This window comes from Rhinolophus hipposideros (genome assembly GCF_964194185.1).
Source record: "Rhinolophus hipposideros genome assembly, chromosome: 10".
Taxonomy (NCBI): domain Eukaryota; kingdom Metazoa; phylum Chordata; class Mammalia; order Chiroptera; family Rhinolophidae; genus Rhinolophus; species Rhinolophus hipposideros.
In genome coordinates, this window is record NC_138056.1 from 41417897 (window position 1) to 41435864 (window position 17968).

Below are 17968 nucleotides of genomic sequence, written 5' to 3' on the forward strand. Positions count from 1 at the left end.
TTTTAATTAACTTTTTAATCTTAAAATAAGTTTAGATTTATAAAAAGTTTTAAATGTAATACAGAGTTCCTGTATATTCTTCACCAGCTTCCTCTAATGTTAACCTCTTACATAGCTATGTCCAAGCTAAGAAAACATTAGTATAATACTATTAACTAAGGTACAGACTTTATCCAGATTTGTATTTTTCCACTAATGTCCTTTTTCTGTTTCAGGATACTGGATTGTATATATTCAGTATCTTGACTCTTTGGTCTCCTCTGACCCATGACAGTTTCTTTATCATTTCCTTTTCACAAACTTGACCGTCTTTAAAAGTACTGGTCAGAAATAGCGCAGAATGTCCTGCACTATCTAGTGGGTCTAATGGGTCTGTCTAATGCATCCTCATGCCTCGACTGCCATTACAGGTTCTGGGCAAGAATGCCACAGAAGTGAAAAGCTCTTCTCATTGCATGGAATCAAGCAGTACACTCTATCAACATGACTTATTCCTAGTAATTTTAACATTGATCACTTGTTTATTAACTGTGCTTTTCACTTCATCCATTGTTTATCAATCTGTTCAAATTTTCTACATCTCCTTGAGTTTCACATTTTTAACAAAATTTGTATTTTGTTAAAATATAATTTGTCTCACCTAGAACTTAACAACTGTATATGTTAAAATTTCACAAAATCTTTTATTCTTTATTGTTAATGTCCTCTACAACTGTGGTTATATTGCCTTTCTCAGTCCCAATGCTGTATATCATTGCTTTTGTTCTGTTTTTTTCTTAGATTTCTTTGGGATTTGTCTATTTTGAGTTTTGTTATTATATTTTTAGTTTTCTAATTTACTGTCACCTTTTAACTCTATTATTTATCAAACAGGCAGTATTTAGATCTTGACAGATGGCCAGGGCATTGACACATCAAAAGAGAAGGTAAACAGAACAAAGCAGATGACTAAAGCAACAGAGGACTGGAAAATACGGGACATGCAGTCTGACCTAGTTACAATATATAATACATGCAGGAATGGCAAAGCAAGAAAAGATGTAAGCAGTATTGAATAGGTTGGAATAAAATGTTACACTCAATAAATAGATTTCAAAAAACTACATATAAAATTTCCATATAATCATCCAGCAATCCCACTTCTGGGTATATTTTCAAAAAAATTCAAAATAAGATCTTGAAGAGATATGCACACGTATATTCACTGCAGCATTATTCACAATAGCTAAAAAGTATAAACAATCCAAATGTCCACTGATGGGTGAATATATAAACAAAATGTGGTATATACATAAAAGAGGTATTATTCAGACTTCAAAAGAAATTAAATTCTGATACTACACCATGGATAAAGCTTGAAGTTATTATGCTAAATAAAATAAACAAGAAATAAAATGACAAATATTGTATGATCCTACTTATACAAGGTACCTAAAACAGGCAAATTCCTAGAGAGAAAGGAGAACACAGGTTACCAGAGACTGAAGGGAAAGGGTAATGGGAAGTTATTACTTACTGAGTACAGAGGTTCAGTTTGGGATGATAAAGTAAGTTTGGGAGATGGATGGTGGTGATCGTTTCACCACAATGTGAATGTGCTTAATGCCACTGAACAGCACCTCAAAAATGGTTAAGATGGTAAAATTTATGTTATGCCTTTTTCCCTAATTTTTTATAGTGGTAAAATACACACAAAATTTACCATCTTAATACTTTTAAATGTATCTTTCATTGGTATTAAATGCATTCATAATATTATGTAACCATCACCACCATCTATCTATCTCCATAATTCCTTTCATTTTGTAAAACTGCAACTCTATACCCGTTAAACAAAACAGTAGTAGTCCCTGCTTATCCTTGGAGGGATATGTTCCAGGAGCCCCAGTGGATGCCTGAAACTGTGGACAGTACTGAAAGGTATTCAACTTCTTCAATGCTGCCAGAAACGTGGTAGCACCTGTCTTCATTGGCAGACACAGCCTCTCCTGTAATTTTTATATTTTTCAGTCCAAACCTATTTCTGAATCTGTGTAACCATCCTTTACTTGCAGAAAAAGGCTTGGTGCCACTCATTTTAGGGGATCCCTTGCTGAAGTATTCATATAGGTTCAGTGCTTTCTGGAGCAACAAGCACACTGCCATCATTTGGAACACGTTTTCTGTTCCTGTCTTCCACCCACAAATTTAATGCCATTTAAGCTTAACTAAGTACTTATCATGCTCTGTGGCCATCATTTTTGCAGTTTTGTGTGTGACAGCAAAACTAGCATTAATTACTTTTTCCTTCTTCATAATTTCACGGATAGATTATTCTTAGCACAGATTTTAGCAACCTCAGCATGTGATCTTTTTGCTTTCCTCATTTGAGAACTTTTACCTTTTGACTTAAAGGAAGCATTTCATGGCTTTTATTTGGCATATCCAAATTGCCAGCACCAGTACTCTTGCACTTCGGAGCCATTAATTATTAATTAAAATAAGGGTTATCTGAACACAAGCACTGCAATATCGCTACAGTCGATATGATAACAGAGATGGCTACTAAGTGACTATTAGGCAGGCAGCGTCTACAATGTGGATGCAGTGGACAAAGGGATGATTCATGTTCCAGACAGGATGGAGTGGAACAGCACAAAATTTCATACACCACTCAGACTGGTGCACAATTTAAAACTCAGGAACTATTTATTTCTGGACCTTTTCATTGAGTGTTGACAGACCAGAGTTGACCACAGTAACTAAAACTATGGAAAGCAAAAGCTTGGACAAGGGGGGACTACTGTAACTCTCATTCTCCTTTCCCTGCATCCCCTGGGAACCACCAATCTACTTTATGTCTCTGTGATTTTGACTACACTAAATACCTCATATAAGTAGAATCATACAGTATTTGTCTTTTTGTCTTTTAGTGACTGGTTTATCTCGCGAAGCATAATGTACTCAAGGTTCCTTTATGTTGTAGCATGTGTCAAAATTTCCTTCCTTTTTAAAGCTGAATAAAACTCTATTATATGTATGTGCCACATTTTGCTTATCCATTCATCCATCAATAGATACTTGGGCTGCTTGCACATTTTAGCACAATTTAGCTATTGCTGCTATCAATTTGTATGTGCAAATATCTCTCCAAGACCCTCCTTTCAATTCTTTTGGATATACCCAGAGTGCAATTGCTGGCTCCTATGGTAATTCTATTTTTAAATTTTTTGAGGCATCTCCATACTGTTTTCCATAGTGTTCCAATCAACAGTGCATGAGAGTTCCAATTTCTTCACATCCTTGCCAACATTTATTTTCTGTGTTTTTTTATTAGCAGCCATTCTAATGGATGTGAGATGGTATCTCATTTGCATTTCCCTAATGATTAGTGATGTTGAGCATATTTTCATGGGCTTATTGATTATTTGTATATCTTCTTTGGAGAAATGTCCAGTCAAGTCTTCTGTTCATTTTTGAATCAGGTTGTTTCTGTTGGTTGTTTCTTCTGTTTCTGGTGGTGAGTTTCCAGAGTTTTTATTCATTCTGGATATTAATCCCTAATATATATGATTTGCAAATATATTCTCTCATCCTGTGGTTGCTTTTTTACTCTGTTGACACTGTATTTTAATATACAAATTTTTAAAATTTTCATGAAGTGAAATGTGTCTATTCCTTTGGTTACCTGTGCCTTTCATGTCATATGCAAGAAATGACTGCTAAACACGATGTTTTTAAGCTTTTCCTCTATGTTTTCTTCTAAGAATTTTACAGTTTTAGGTCTTACATTTTGATCTTTGAGCCATTTAGAGCTAACTTTTACATACAATGTTAGGAAAGGATCCAACTTGATGTTTTTGCATGTGGAGATCCAGTTTTCCTCACACCATTTGTTGAAAAACTATCCTTTACTTGTTGAATGGTCTTGGCGCCCTTGTCAAAAATCATTCGATTATATATGCAAGGGCTTATTTCTGGGCTGTCTATGTTATTCCATTGGTCTATATGTTTGTCTTTATGCCAATACCACACTGTTTTGGTTGCTACAGCTCTGTAGTAAGTTTTGAAATCAGGAAATGTTAAGTCCACCACTTTTGTTCTTCTCTTTCAAGATTGTTTTGGCTATTTGGGCTTCCTTGAGATTCCAAGTGAATATCAGGATGAAATTTTCTATTTATGCAAATAACACCATTAAAATTTTGATAAGGATTGTTTTCAGTCTGTAAATTGCTTTAGGTAGTACTGACATCTAAAAACATTAAGAATTCTAATCCATGAACATGGAGTGTGTTCTCATTTATTTATGTCTTCTTTAATTTCCTTCGGCAATGCTTTGCAGTTTTCATTGCACAAGTGTTTCACCAATTTGATTAAATTAATTCCTAAATATTTTATACTTTTGATGCTACTGTTAATGGAATTAGTTTTCATAATTTCCTTCTCAGATAGTTCACTGTTAATTATACAAATACAACTGGTTTTTGTGTGTTGACTTTGTATCCCTGCTACTTGGCTGAATTCCTTTATTAGTCCTAATAGCTTTTGGCGGGGGTTGGGGGAACCTTTCGTGTCTTAGGCAAAGAAGATCATACTATCTGTAAACAGATAATTTTACTTCTTCCTTTCCAATGTGGATGCTCTTGTTTCATTTTTAATTACTCTGAGTAGAACTTCCAAGTATTAACAAAAGTGACAGAAGTGAGCATCTTTGCCTTCTTTGTGATCTTAGAAGTAAAGCTTTCAGTTTTTCTCTTGATGTTTGCCATGGGGTTTTCGGCTATGGCTTTTATTATGTTAATGTAGTTTCCTTCTATTCCAGAGTGTTATTTTTATCATAAAAGGGTGTTAAAACTTTGTCAAAGGCTTTTTCTTTTTTTTTTTTTTTTTTTTTTTTTTTTTTCATAATGACATACTTTATTTCCAATCTACAACCATTAAAAACCCTTTGTAAGTTTACACTGTACAGTTATTCTCATGTCAAAATAAGACATGGGGTGGGTGGTAGGGAGAGTTGATGGATAGGACCACAGTTGTCCTAGCACCCAATCCGTCCTGGGAAGGAGCCTTTTGAAGACAAGAGCAGGGGGGAGATGACAGTGAACAGGAGAGGTGGACAATTTGGCCCAAGGATGCCCTTGGTCCCTTCCCTCCTCAAGGCCTATCCCTGGGGGTCCCCTAGGGCCCACGACTGCAGGACCCTCACCAGGAAACCAGGCTGAGCAGGAAGCGGGCTTCACAGTATTGGTGGGTATTGGGGGGGAAGGCAGGATGGGAAAGAAGGACAGCTTCTGGCTCTCTTCCTCAGTCGCTGGGGGTTAGAGCTGTTTTTTGGCACAATCTACAAGGTCTCTCCGGAGGTGGGAGGAGGAAAAGGAGGAACTGGGGATTTAGGATTCTTTGCGTGAGGAGTTAGGTTTCTTTCCATTTGAAGAGAGGCTATGAGCCTATGGTGAGGTTTCCAAAGGATAAATAAATGGTCAGGGTCTTTTGTCTCCTGCCCCACAGGGCTCCCACCCCATGCCTGGTTGACACAATCCTACAGAACTTTTTGTAAAACCCAGATAAGTGGGAAAGATGAGCAGAGCTGGAACCAAGCCAGGGGCAGGGAAAGGAAGAATGTATGCCGTCAAAGGCTTTTTCTGCATCAACGAGATGATCATGTGTTTTTCCCCCCTTCATCCTGTTAATGTGGTAGGTATATTGATTTATTTTCATATGTTGGAACATCCTTGCATTCCAGGAATAAATCCCAGTTGGTCATTGTGTATAATCCTTTTAATATGTCATGAATTCAATTTGCTAGTATTTTGTTGAGGGTTTTTGCATCAGTATTCACAAAGGATATTAGTCTGTGGTATTCTTGTATCTTGTCTGGCTTTGGTTGTCGAGGTAGTGCTGGACTCAGAATGAGTTACGAAGTGCTCCCTCCTCTGCATTTTTTGGATTGGTTTGAGAACGACTGGTTTTAGTTCTTCTTTAAATATCTGGTGGACTTCATCAGGAAAGCCATGAGGTCCAGGGATTTTCTTTTTAAGAAGAGTTTTGATTACTGACTCAATCTGTTTACTAGTTATGTACCAGTTACAGATCTACTCAAATTTTCTGTTTCTTAGAAAATTGACTTAGTGATTTAGTCTTAATAAGTTTTTAAGTTTTAAATAAGTAGATAATAAGTAGAAATTTGTCCATCTCATCTAGGTTACCCAATTTTTTAGTATACAATTGTTCATAATACTCTCTTATAATCATTTTCATATTTGTATAAGTCTGTAGTAATAACCCCACTTTCATTTCTGACTAGTAATTTGAGTCTTCTCTCTTTTTAACTGAGTTCATTTAGTTAAAAGTTTGTTAATTTTGTTTATCTTTTTAAAGAAACACTTCTGGTCTTATTGATTTTCTCTGTTGTTTTTCTATTCTCTATTTTGTTTATCGCTACTCTAATCTTTATTATTTCCTTCGTCCTGCTATGTTTAGGTTTAGTTTGTTCTTTTTTCTAGTTCCTTAAATTGTAAAGTTTGTTATGTATATTTTACCACAATAAAAAAAACACTTTTCACTTATTATCTCCCCAAACTCTCTGACAACATGTCTGGCTCTCAAAATTATTTTTAAAGAATAAATTAACAAGAGAATTAGAAGACAAGCTGAACTGGGAGGAAAAATCTGTAAAAGACACGTCTGATAAAAAGAATTGTTATCCAAAGTATACAAAAAAAAAAACCACAAAAACCTTAAAATTTAACAATAAGAAAACAGGGCAGGCCTGGTGGCTCAGGCAGTTAGAACTCCATGCTCCTAACTCCAAAGCTGCTGTTTCGATTCCCACATGGGCCAGTGGGCTCTCAACCACAAGGTTGCCAGTTCAATTCCTCGGAGTCCCGCAAGGGATGGTGGGCTGCGCCCCCTTCAACTAGCAAAGGCAACCGGACCTGGAGCTGAGCTGCACCCTCCACAACTAAGACTGAAAGGACAACAACTTGAAGCTGAACGGCACCCTCCACAACTAAGATTAAAAGGACAACTTGACTTGGGAAAAAATCCTGGAAGTATACACTGTTTCCCAATAAAGTCCTGTTCCCCTTCCCCAATAAAATCTTAAAGAAAAGAAAACACAATAAGAAAACAAACAACTCACTTAAAAAATGGGCCAAAGACCTTAACAGATACCTCACCAAAGAAGATATACAGTTGGCAAATAAGCATATAAAAAGATGCTCTACTTCATATGTTATCAGGGAAATGCAAATTAAAACAACAATGTGATACCTCTACGCACCCGTTAGAATAGCCAGAATCCAGAACGTGGACAAAATCAAATGCTGGTGAACATGTACCCTCAGGCCCTGCCAGTAGGAATGCAACATGGCAAAATGGTACAGCTACGATGAAAGACAGTTTGGCAGTTTCTTACAAAACAAGACATAACCTTACCATACAACCCAGCAGTCACCTCCCTTGCTATTTACTCACAAGTTTGAAAATTGTATGCCCACATAAAATCCTGCACACAAGATGTTTATAGCAACTTTATTCATAATTGCCAAAACTTAGACGCAACCAACATGTCCTTTAGTAGGTGAATGGGTAAATAAACTGTGGTACATCCAAACAATAAAATATTATTCAGCACTAAAAAGAATTGAGCTATTAAGCCATGAAAAGACATGGAGGAACCTTAAATGCACAGTACTAAGTGAAAGAAGCCAATGTGAAAAGGCTACATACTATATGATACCAACTATATGGTGTTCTGGAAAAGGCAAAACTACGGAGGCAATAAAAAGATCAGTGATTGCCATGGGGTGTCTGGGGCAGGGGGATAATAGACAGGGCACAGATATTTAGGCAGTGAAGATACTGTGTATGATATTATAGTGATAGACATATGTCATTGTACATTTGTTCAAATCCATAGAATATACAACAGCAAGAGTGAACCCTAAGGTAAACAACGGACTTTCGGTGATTATGATGTGTCAATGTAGGTTGTTCCTTGGTAAAAAGTATACCACTGGGGAGTGATGCTGATAATAGGTGAGGCAATGAATATGTGGGACGGGGGATACATGGGAAATCTTAGCACCTCCCTCTCAATCTTCCTGTAAATCTAATGTTTTTTTGTAAAAAAAATTAATGAACTGGCAAACAGTTTCCCCTGTCAGGTTAGTTTCATCCTCACAATCTTCTGAAGAGGCCATACTATTCCTCCAATGCTTGCCATCTTTTCTCGTGCTCTTTTCTCCCTGAACTTCCACTTCCTCTTCATCCCATCTTCCCAACTAAATTTTACCCATCTTCCAAGGATTAACTCTCTTCCATGAAGTCTTTCCCAGGAAGTCCAGTTTTACTTCTACTTCGTGTCCAAACATTCTTTTGTGCCAAAGTTTGTCGGTTAACTATAATCAATTTAAGCATTTTGTTTATTATCATCATATACAGTATCTACTGGAACAAGATTGAACACACCCTAAGAGATAGGGATTATATCATGATTCTTTTATATCCCTACATTGCTTATCACAATGCTACACAATAGGGAATAGAATACAAAAGTAGTTAAGAGCTCAAGCTCTAATGTCACTAAGTCAATGCAAAATCCAGTTGTACCACTTAGTAGCTCGTATGATGCTAAGCAAGTTAGTTAATCTCTCTGAGCCTCACTTTTTTCATTTGTAAATGGTAAGAAATTTGTAAATGGGAAGAATAAAAGTATCTACACTTTATAATGTGAGGATTAAATTAATAAGAATATAAGCAATCAATAAAGATTAGCTTTTAGTATCACTATTAGAAAGTACCTTATAGTATTTAGTATAATTTCTAAGAAGTTTAATTATAAACGAAACTTTCAAACTATGGTAAATCTATAACACATTGATACCAAACTTTAGAAAATAACATGATAAACACATACTTGTTTGTTTGCCAGTTCATTATCTATTTTCCTAACTAGACTAGCTTCATGCAGCCAAGGATTAATTGTACTTTACATACTACCACAGAGAAAGCACCTGTTAAACTCTCAGAGAAACATAGTTATGCACAAACTGGCATTCAAATAACTATTGAATAAATTAATGTAATGGCTAATATTTTATAAAGTCCCGAGTTTAAACGGATGCTTACATCACTGACAACAACAACCCCTTTTCCCTTAAAAAATTGATTCTGCCTTCCTCAAAACTAAGAGTAAAGGTTATATTTTTGTAAGGGTCACCACAGAGTATCAATCTATTTTGGCCCCCACCTGTCTTACAATATGTTCTAATACCACACCATGTAAAGAATCTAGTGGTACATCACACACTGATTAAAGGCACTGATGGCTGTGGAATTAAAGTGTAATACTGAACTTCAAAGTCCTAAACAAACTATTGTTGTTTAGACTGAAAGAAAGAAATAATATATTTTGTCAGTTTTATTAATTTATAAACTTAATTATAGGAAAAATGCTCAACAAAAGGTAGTGAATTTATAGTTGTAAACCTTTCATCAGTTTAAAACAAGTAGGGGAAATAGCTGTGTTTTCTTTCAAACTATATTTCCTAATAATTTTATATGAATAAATGTTTACTTTTTTCTGCTTGTTTTCTTATCTAGTTTAATTCAGTTATCAAAACAGGAATTCCTCTCCATCTGAACCAACAGACAGTAACCAAACAAGTTGGCCACAGGTGCAGAGTCATGTCTCCCATAGAATACGACTATCTTGCTCCTTTGCTATTACCCTGTTTCCCTGAAAATAAGACCTAGCTGGACTATCAGCTCTAAAGCATCTTTTGGAGCAAAAATTAATATAAGATCTGATATTATATTATATTATATTATATTATATTATATTATATTATATTATACTGGGTCTTATAGTAAAATAAGGCCAGGTATACATTATATTATATTATATTATATTATACTATTACTATACTATACTGTACTGTACTGTACTACACTACACTACGCTACACTACACTACATTACATTACGTTATATTATATTATACTGGGTCTTATAGTAAAATAAGACCAGGTCTTATATTTATTTTTGCTCCACAAGACGCATTAGAGCTGAAGGTCCAGCTAGGTCTTTTTTTCAGGGAAACACGGTATCTCCTTGGTGGTAAGAAGCCTTGAGAAAAGTGGTTTGGTTGTTACCTGCGTGCAACTGCTCTCCTCTCCTCAAAGTAATCAAAAAAAGCTATTAAATAAACACATTACCACACACTCTGCTTTAAGCCTTGAGGAAACTATGAAATTAAACAGTAAATAAAGCAGGTGTTCTCATATGATCTTACAACCTTATTAGATCCTCCTGTAATTTTTTAAAATTTATCTATTTTTATTACCTTTGATTCTCACTTTACCCTCACCTACCTAAAAACCTTTAGCAATCATAGGTTGAACCTATAAAATATGTTGCAAATCCATCTATTTCTCTCCGTATCAAATGCCATCACCCTGGTTCAAACCACTTTTTAAAACAGCTATTGCAATAACTAACTTACTAGCTAACTAACTAACAAACTAACTCACTGATCTCTTGCTTCCACTCTTTAGTTTATAGGCTACTGTGTGAGCTTTCTAAACCCTAGATACATTTCAATATTTTTTTATTAAGTTTAAAAAATTTATGAAAACTTACAAATATTAAAGAAGAGAAGAATCTAATGAACATGCTATATATCTGCCATCCAGACTTAACAATTACTAAGATTTTGTCACAAATACATTTTTTAAAATTGGGGTATAATTGACATGTAACATTATGTCAGTTTCAGATGTACAACATAGTGATTCAGTCTATGTACACACTGTGAAATGATCAGGTTCTCCTCTAATTTTGTTGAAATCAATTAATTGTAAATCATCTAACTTTCAAAAGGATTTGTACCCAGACATAAGAATGATTATTTTCTCATTTTCTGGGAAGTCTACAAAATGAATTTTCAAAAAATTCTTGTGAATATTAATTATACATGTAACTCACCTAGAGACAGCTTCATTATAAATAATAAAAAGGCATTGTAAAAACTACTCTTAAATTTCAATGTACCTTTGGCAAAATAATATTTTTTAAACTTTTTATTTTGAAATAACTGTATAATCTATGCAAATTGCAAAGATTACAAGTAGAGACAGGCTTCTTGTACTCTACCCAGTTTCCCCCAATGGTTACTTCTTATACAACTACAGTACAATACCAAAACCAGAAAACTAACATTGGTACAAATTAGGGTTTCTGGGCAGTAATTCCCACCCGTTCTCGAGAATTTTTTTCACTTTCCCATTCCTGAATCCTGAGAAAAGTTGGTTGGGAAATCGGGAAAATCGGCTCCTTGAACGCAGGTGGTTGGTAGTATCGGCCGTCACTTTGTGGAAACGATCTTGTGGAAACGATTCTTCGGGATAACAGAAAACAGTTTATATCTCAGGATTTGGGAACGGGAAAGCGAAAAAAATTCCTGAGAAAGGGTGGGAATTCCCTCCCAGAAACCCTAGTACAAATGTATATATACAGTTCTGTGTCATTTTATCACTTGTATATATTTATGTAATCACCATCACAAGCAAGAAACAAAACAATTCCATTACCACAAAGATCTCCCTCATGCTATACCTTTATAGTTCTACGCAGCTCCCTCAACCTACCTAAATCCCCTGGCAACCACTAATTTCTTCAAGACCTCTATAATTTTGTTATGTTGAGAATGTTATATAAATGGAATCACATTCTGTGATTCCATGTGAGCCTTTCTGAGACTGGCTTTTTTCACTCAACATCATGCCCTTTAGACCCATTCAAGTCATTGAGTATATCAATAGTTTATTACTTTTTATTGCTGCGTAGTATACCATGGTGTGTGTGTGTGTGTGTGTGTGTGTGTGTGTGTGTGTGTGTGTGTCACAGTTTGTTTAACCAGTAACTTACTGTAAGACATTTCTGTTGTTCCCAATTTTTGAAAATTGAAAATAAAATCACATATAGGTTTCTGTGTGGAAATAAATTTTCACTTTTCTGAGAGAAATGCCCAAGAGTAAAATTACTGAATCACATGTTTATGTGTATATTTAGTATTTTAAGAAATTGTCAAAATTTTTCCAGAGTGATGGTACCATTTTAGATTTCTACCAGCACATATAAGAGATCCAGTACTTCCACATCCTTGCCAGCATTTGGTATTGTCACTGTTTTTAACTGCAGTTGTTATAAGTACATAATAATATCTCATTGGAGTCTTACTCTGCATTTCACTAATGGCTAGTGATGCTGAACATTCTTTCATGTGTCCACTTGCCATCTCTATGTTCTTTTCAGTGATCTTTTCATGTCTTTTAGCCATTTTCTAAATGGGTTGTTGTTGTTAAGATTGAGATTTGAGAGTTCTTTATATATTCTACATATAAGTCCATGCCAGATGTGGTTTGCCAATATTTCATATCAGTCATCATTCTCATCACAGAGTATATTTAGCAAAGCAAATGTTCTTAATTTTAGTGCATTCCAATTTACAAATTTTTCTCTTATAGATCATGCCTTTTGCATCAGGTCTAAGAAATCTTCATCAAGCTTTTAGTTCCAAAAGATGTTCTATTTTTCCTTCTAAAAGCTTTATAGTTTTACATTTTAAACTTCAATCTATGATCCATTTTGAAATATTTTTATATAAATTGTGAACTCTGGGTCAAGATTAATTTCTTTTGTCTATGAAGGTGTCTTTGCACCTTTGTCAAAGGGTCAGGTAGCTGTAACCACAATGGGCTATTTCTGGGTTTGCTATTCTGTGCCATTGATCTACGTATGTATACTTCTACCAATACCACACAGTCTTAATTACTGTAGCTATATAATAAGTCTTTAAATCAAGGAGAGTGATTACTCCCACTGTATTCCTCTTTTTTTCCAAAAGTGTTTAGCTATACTGGTTGCTTCACCTTTTCATATAAATTATAGAATAATCTTGTCCATACATAGAAAAAATCTTTGGGGATTTTGATGGAAATTGTGCTAAATCTATATATCAATTTGGACAAAAATCAGCATCATCGCTATATTGAGTCTTCTAATCCATGAACATGGTATGTCTCTCCATTTATTTAGATCTTCTTTGATTTTTATTCATCAGCATTTCATAGTTTTAGCATACAAGTCCTGTGCATGTTTTGCTGGATTCATTCCTAACTATATCCTTTTTTAGTGATTATATATGGTATTGCATCTTTATTTCAGTTTCCACGTGTTCACTGCTAGTACACAGAAATGCATTTTTGTATACTGGTCTTATATTCGTATGATATGAATATATGAACTCACTTATTAGTTCTAGAAGTATTTTTGTGGGGCTGGCCCGGTGGCTCAGGCAGTTAGAGCTCCATGCTCCTAACTCTGAAGTCTCCCGTTTGGATTCCCACATGGGCCAGTGGGCTCACCACAAGGTTGCCGGTTCAACTCCTCGAGTCCCGCAAGTGATGGTGGGCTCTGCCCCCTGCAACTAAGATTGAACACGGCACCTTGAGCTGAGCTGCCTCCCAGATGGCTCAGTTGGTTGGAGCACGGGCTCTCAACCACAAGGTTGCCAGTTCAATTCCCCGAGTCCCACAAGGGATGGTGGGCAGCGCCCCCTGCAACTAAGACTGAACACGGCACCTTGAGCTGAGCTGCCACTGAGCTCCCGGATGACTAAGTTGTTTGGAGTGCGTCCTCTCAACCACAAGGTTGCCAGTTGGACTCCCACAAGAGATGGTGGGCTGTGCCCCCTGCAACTAGAAATGGCAACTGGACCTGGAGCTGAGCTACGCCCTCCACAACTAAGACTGAAAGGACAACAACTTGAAGCTGAACAGCACCCTACACAACTAAGATTGAAAGGACAACAACTTGATTTGGGAAAAAAGGCCTGGAAGTACACACTGTTCCACAATAAAGTCCTGTTCCCCTTCCCCAATAAAAAAAAAAGAAGTATTTTTGTGAAATCCTTGGGATTTTTTACATTGATCATCATGTCGCCTGCAAATAGGGACAGCTTTATTTCTTCCTTTCCTATCTATACATCTTTTATTGCCTTGTTTTGCTGACTAGAATTCTAGTACTGTATGCAATAGCAGTAGAGCAAGGAGGCAATCTTTCGGGGAAAGCATTCAGTCTTTCACTATTAAGGATGATGTTACCTATAGGCTTTTTGTAGATGTTGTTTATCAAGTTGAGGTAGTTTCTCTCTAATCCTAGCTTTCTGAGTTTTTGTTCTTTTTTAAATCGTGAATGAGTGCTGAATTATGTCAAATGCTTTTTCTACTTGATTGATATGGTCTTGTGTTCTTTATTCTTTACAGGTTAATATTTATTACATTGATTTGATTTTTAAATACTAAAACAGTCTTGCATCTCAATAAACCCATTTAATTATGGTATATAATTATTTTTGTATATTGCTGAGTTCAATTTGATAATATTTTGTTAAGTTTTGCATCTATAGTCAGGAAAATATCGGTCTGTGGTTTTCTTTTTTGTATTGTCTTGTCTGGTTTTGATATCAGGGTAACACTAGCTTCATAAAATAAATTGCAAAGTGTTTCTTCTTTATTTGTTGGAAAGGATTATGTAAATTGGTGATAATTCTTTTTTAAACATTTTAAAATTTTTTACTAAATTTATTGGGGTGACATTGGTTAGTACAATTATATAGGTTTCAAGTGTACAATTCTATAATACATCATCTATAGATTGCATTGAGTGTTCACCATCCACAGTCAGTTTTCCTTCCATCACCATATATTTGACCCCCTTTACCCTCGTCTACTGACACCCTCCTTCCTTCTTTTTTAAACATTTGATAGAATTCTCCAGTGAAATCATCTAGACATAGAAATTTCTATCTTGAAAAACTTTTGACAAACTTAATAGTTATACTGTTATTCAAATTATATATTTCATATTATATGAGTTGAGTAGATGAGTAGTTTTTACTTTTCAAGGTTTTGGTCCATTTCATTTAACTTGTTAAATTTATGTGTATAGTTGTTCGTAATATTCATTAACTCTGATTACTGCAGGGTCTGTAGAGAAGTACCCAGTTTCATTCATGTTATTAATAATTTGTATTTTCTCTCTTATTTTCTTGGTCAGTCTTACTAGGGGTTTATCAATTCAAAGAGCCAGCTCTTTGTTTCATTGATTTTTCTCTATTGTTCTCCTATTTTCAACCTCATTTGTTTCTACTCTTATGTTTATTATTTCCTTCCTTTTCCTTCTGTTGAGTTTATTTTGCTCCTCTTTTTCTAGTTTGTTTGTTTGTTTTTTGAAGTAGGAGCTTAGATTATTTGTTCCAAACCTTTTTCTCTTTTTCAATGCTGTTTTACCTGCATCTCAAATATTTGGTATGTGGCATTTCACTTAATATATTTGTAGTATTTCTTTTTTATTTCTTTTTTCATTTCTTTGACCCAAGGATTACTTAAAAACATATTGCTTTGTTTTCAAGTGTTTAAAGATTTTTTTGTTATTGATTTCTAGCTTGATTCCATTGTAGTCAGAAAATTCATTCTGTATGATTTCAATTGTTTTAAATTTTTCCAGGATACAAAATTTTTAACCTGAAAAATTATAGATTTATGGAATCTATAAATATTTATAGAACAATTCTATAAATGTTCACTAGATTCTATTGATTGATAGTACATACTTGCTGATTTTTCTGTCTAGTTGTTCTATCAATTGTTGAGAAAAGGATGTTGCAGTCTTTTAATTATAGTTGTAGATTTGTCCGTTTCTCGTTTCACGTCTATCAGTTTTGCTTCACATTTTTGGAACTCTGTTGTTTGGTGCATACACATTTAAAATTGCTGACTTCTTAATGGATCAATACTTTCACCTTTATATAATGTACCTCTCTGTCCTGGTCACCTTTTTTTTCCCTGAAGTCTGTTTAACCTGGTAATAATATAGCTACTCCTACTTTCTTTTGAATAACGTTTGCAGGGCATATTTTCCCATTATTTTTCTTTCAAATTACTTACTGGTATATTTGAAGTGAATTCACATAAACAGCATAAAATGGATCATGATTTTTTTTATCCACTCTGCCAGCATTAGCCCTTTAACTGGTATACCATTTACATTTAGTGTAATTGTTTATATAATAGGACTTAAGTCAGCCATTTTATTTTTTGGTTTTTGTTTGTTCTGTTTCACATTTCTTTATTTTCTTTTTCCTCCTTTCTGTAGGTTACTTGAACACTTTCTTAGAAATACATTTTGATTTATTTATAGTTCTTTTGAGTATATTTTTATATAGATTTTTGTAGTAGTTGCTCTAAGTATTACATCATATGTACCTAACATCAGAGTCAACTAATGTTGATACTTATCCAATTTGAGTGAAGTGTAGAAACTTTATCTCCTTTTATGTCCCTTTAGCAGCCTCCATTTATAAATACATCCTCTACATACACTGAGAACCATATCAGACCGTGTTATAGATTTTGCTTCAACTGTAAAGCATAATTAAAAAATCTCAAATGTTCTTAGTTTCCTTCTTTTAACAGGTACCTTCTGTTTTAGAGAAATTCCTTTAGTCATTCATGTGGGGTAGGTCTTCTGGTGAGAAATTCTGATGTGTTTTCTAACATCAACAACTAGTTCTCTGAAACCAAAACCAAGTGTTCAACAATTCAATTCAATTCTGACTCTAACTACCTGATGTTAATGGGGGACAGGGTGATAAGAGTTCCCATGCCCTCTCCAGGCAGGCCACCCTCCCAGCAAGTTGATGTGTTCACCAGCCTGGAAACTCTGAATCTCATTATTCAAGAGTTCCTATAAGCTCAATTTCTAGGCCCCCTCCCCTTTCTTGGAGGTTGGTAAGTGAGGCTGTGAGTTCCAACCTTCTAATCACTTGGTTTTTCTGGCGAACAGCCCCAACCTGAGATTATCTGGAGTCCCCACCCTGAGTCACCTCAGTAGCATAAATTAAGGTGTGTTTCTTTATTCTCTCAGCCTCTAAATATATTTTAATCAAACCTTCGAGGTACAAATTTAGCTCAATTTGTGAAAAATGGTTACCATACAATTCATTTGACAAAATTAGTATTTGTCAAATGAGTTAAATTGGATTCACTTTCTACCAGAAAAGGTCTGAATTTATTTTTTAATTTAAATAATGTGTTAATATTTATCTCTGTGACAATCAACTGTTTTAACAAATTCTGAGATAAGGCTGGGAAAAGAAGGGTGGGGAAGGGCAGGAGGCATAGAGATGACAGGACACTGAGGAAGTTTGCTGTGCGGCTAAACATAGGTACCCTCATATTCAATATTTCTTAACTAAATCTTTTATTTGCTTTGTTTTTAAAGAAGTCTTCTGGGAAGGATGCATTTTTCTGACATCAGTCAGGAGATAGAAGAGATGAAAATCTTAAAGAATCTCTGTTTGGGACTCTGGGACAACACATCTTATTATGTATCTGGATACACACAAAATACTTTTGTCTTTTGTGAAGGAACAAAGGGGGCTACTGTTAAAGGGAAGGTGGGAAAGGGAACTACCCTAATATCAATATATATATTCTTAGAAGGATGAATTTGGGGAAAAAACAGAAGTTGAGAATCTGAAAATGGATTCCTTTAAAACTATTCATGTATGAGTTACTCTTTGGAAAATCTTCATGTACTCCAGTATAAGATTGGTAATTTGTCCATCAATTAGACTCTAGAAATGAGTCTGGAAAACCATGTGAGAAACTAATTAACTCATATAATAAACAGTGTTAATGCAGAGGGAGATTATATTATAAGCTATTACTAATCAAGAAATTATGTGTTTACATTTGGTTTGGAAAAAGATGGAAACTATTGTTTTGGCTACATCTGAGTACTAAAAAACTACTTATTTTAGGGAAAATGTTAAAATATTCATTTATTCAGTCTGTTAACTATTATTTACTAAGCACCTTATCATATACAAAGCACTGTGATAGGCCCAGGCCCTCTGGGG

The 17968-nt window shown here is 34.9% G+C and overlaps 1 protein-coding gene across 7 annotated transcripts in view; it reads left to right on the top strand.

The window, feature by feature from the left end:
- SBF2 (SET binding factor 2) overlaps positions 1-17968 on the top strand; it is a 396450-nt gene that overhangs the window by 96404 nt on the left and 282078 nt on the right. The window contains exon 1 of one of the 7 annotated variants that reach the window (XM_081063391.1): positions 5606-5673. The exons of the other annotated variants lie outside the window; for them this stretch is intronic. Within the exon in view, the coding sequence (XP_080919517.1) occupies positions 5635-5673 (39 nt within the window). The 5' untranslated portion in view covers positions 5606-5634. Of the gene's footprint in view, positions 1-5605; positions 5674-17968 lie in introns of those variants that run through there. 7 annotated transcript variants of the gene reach the window in all.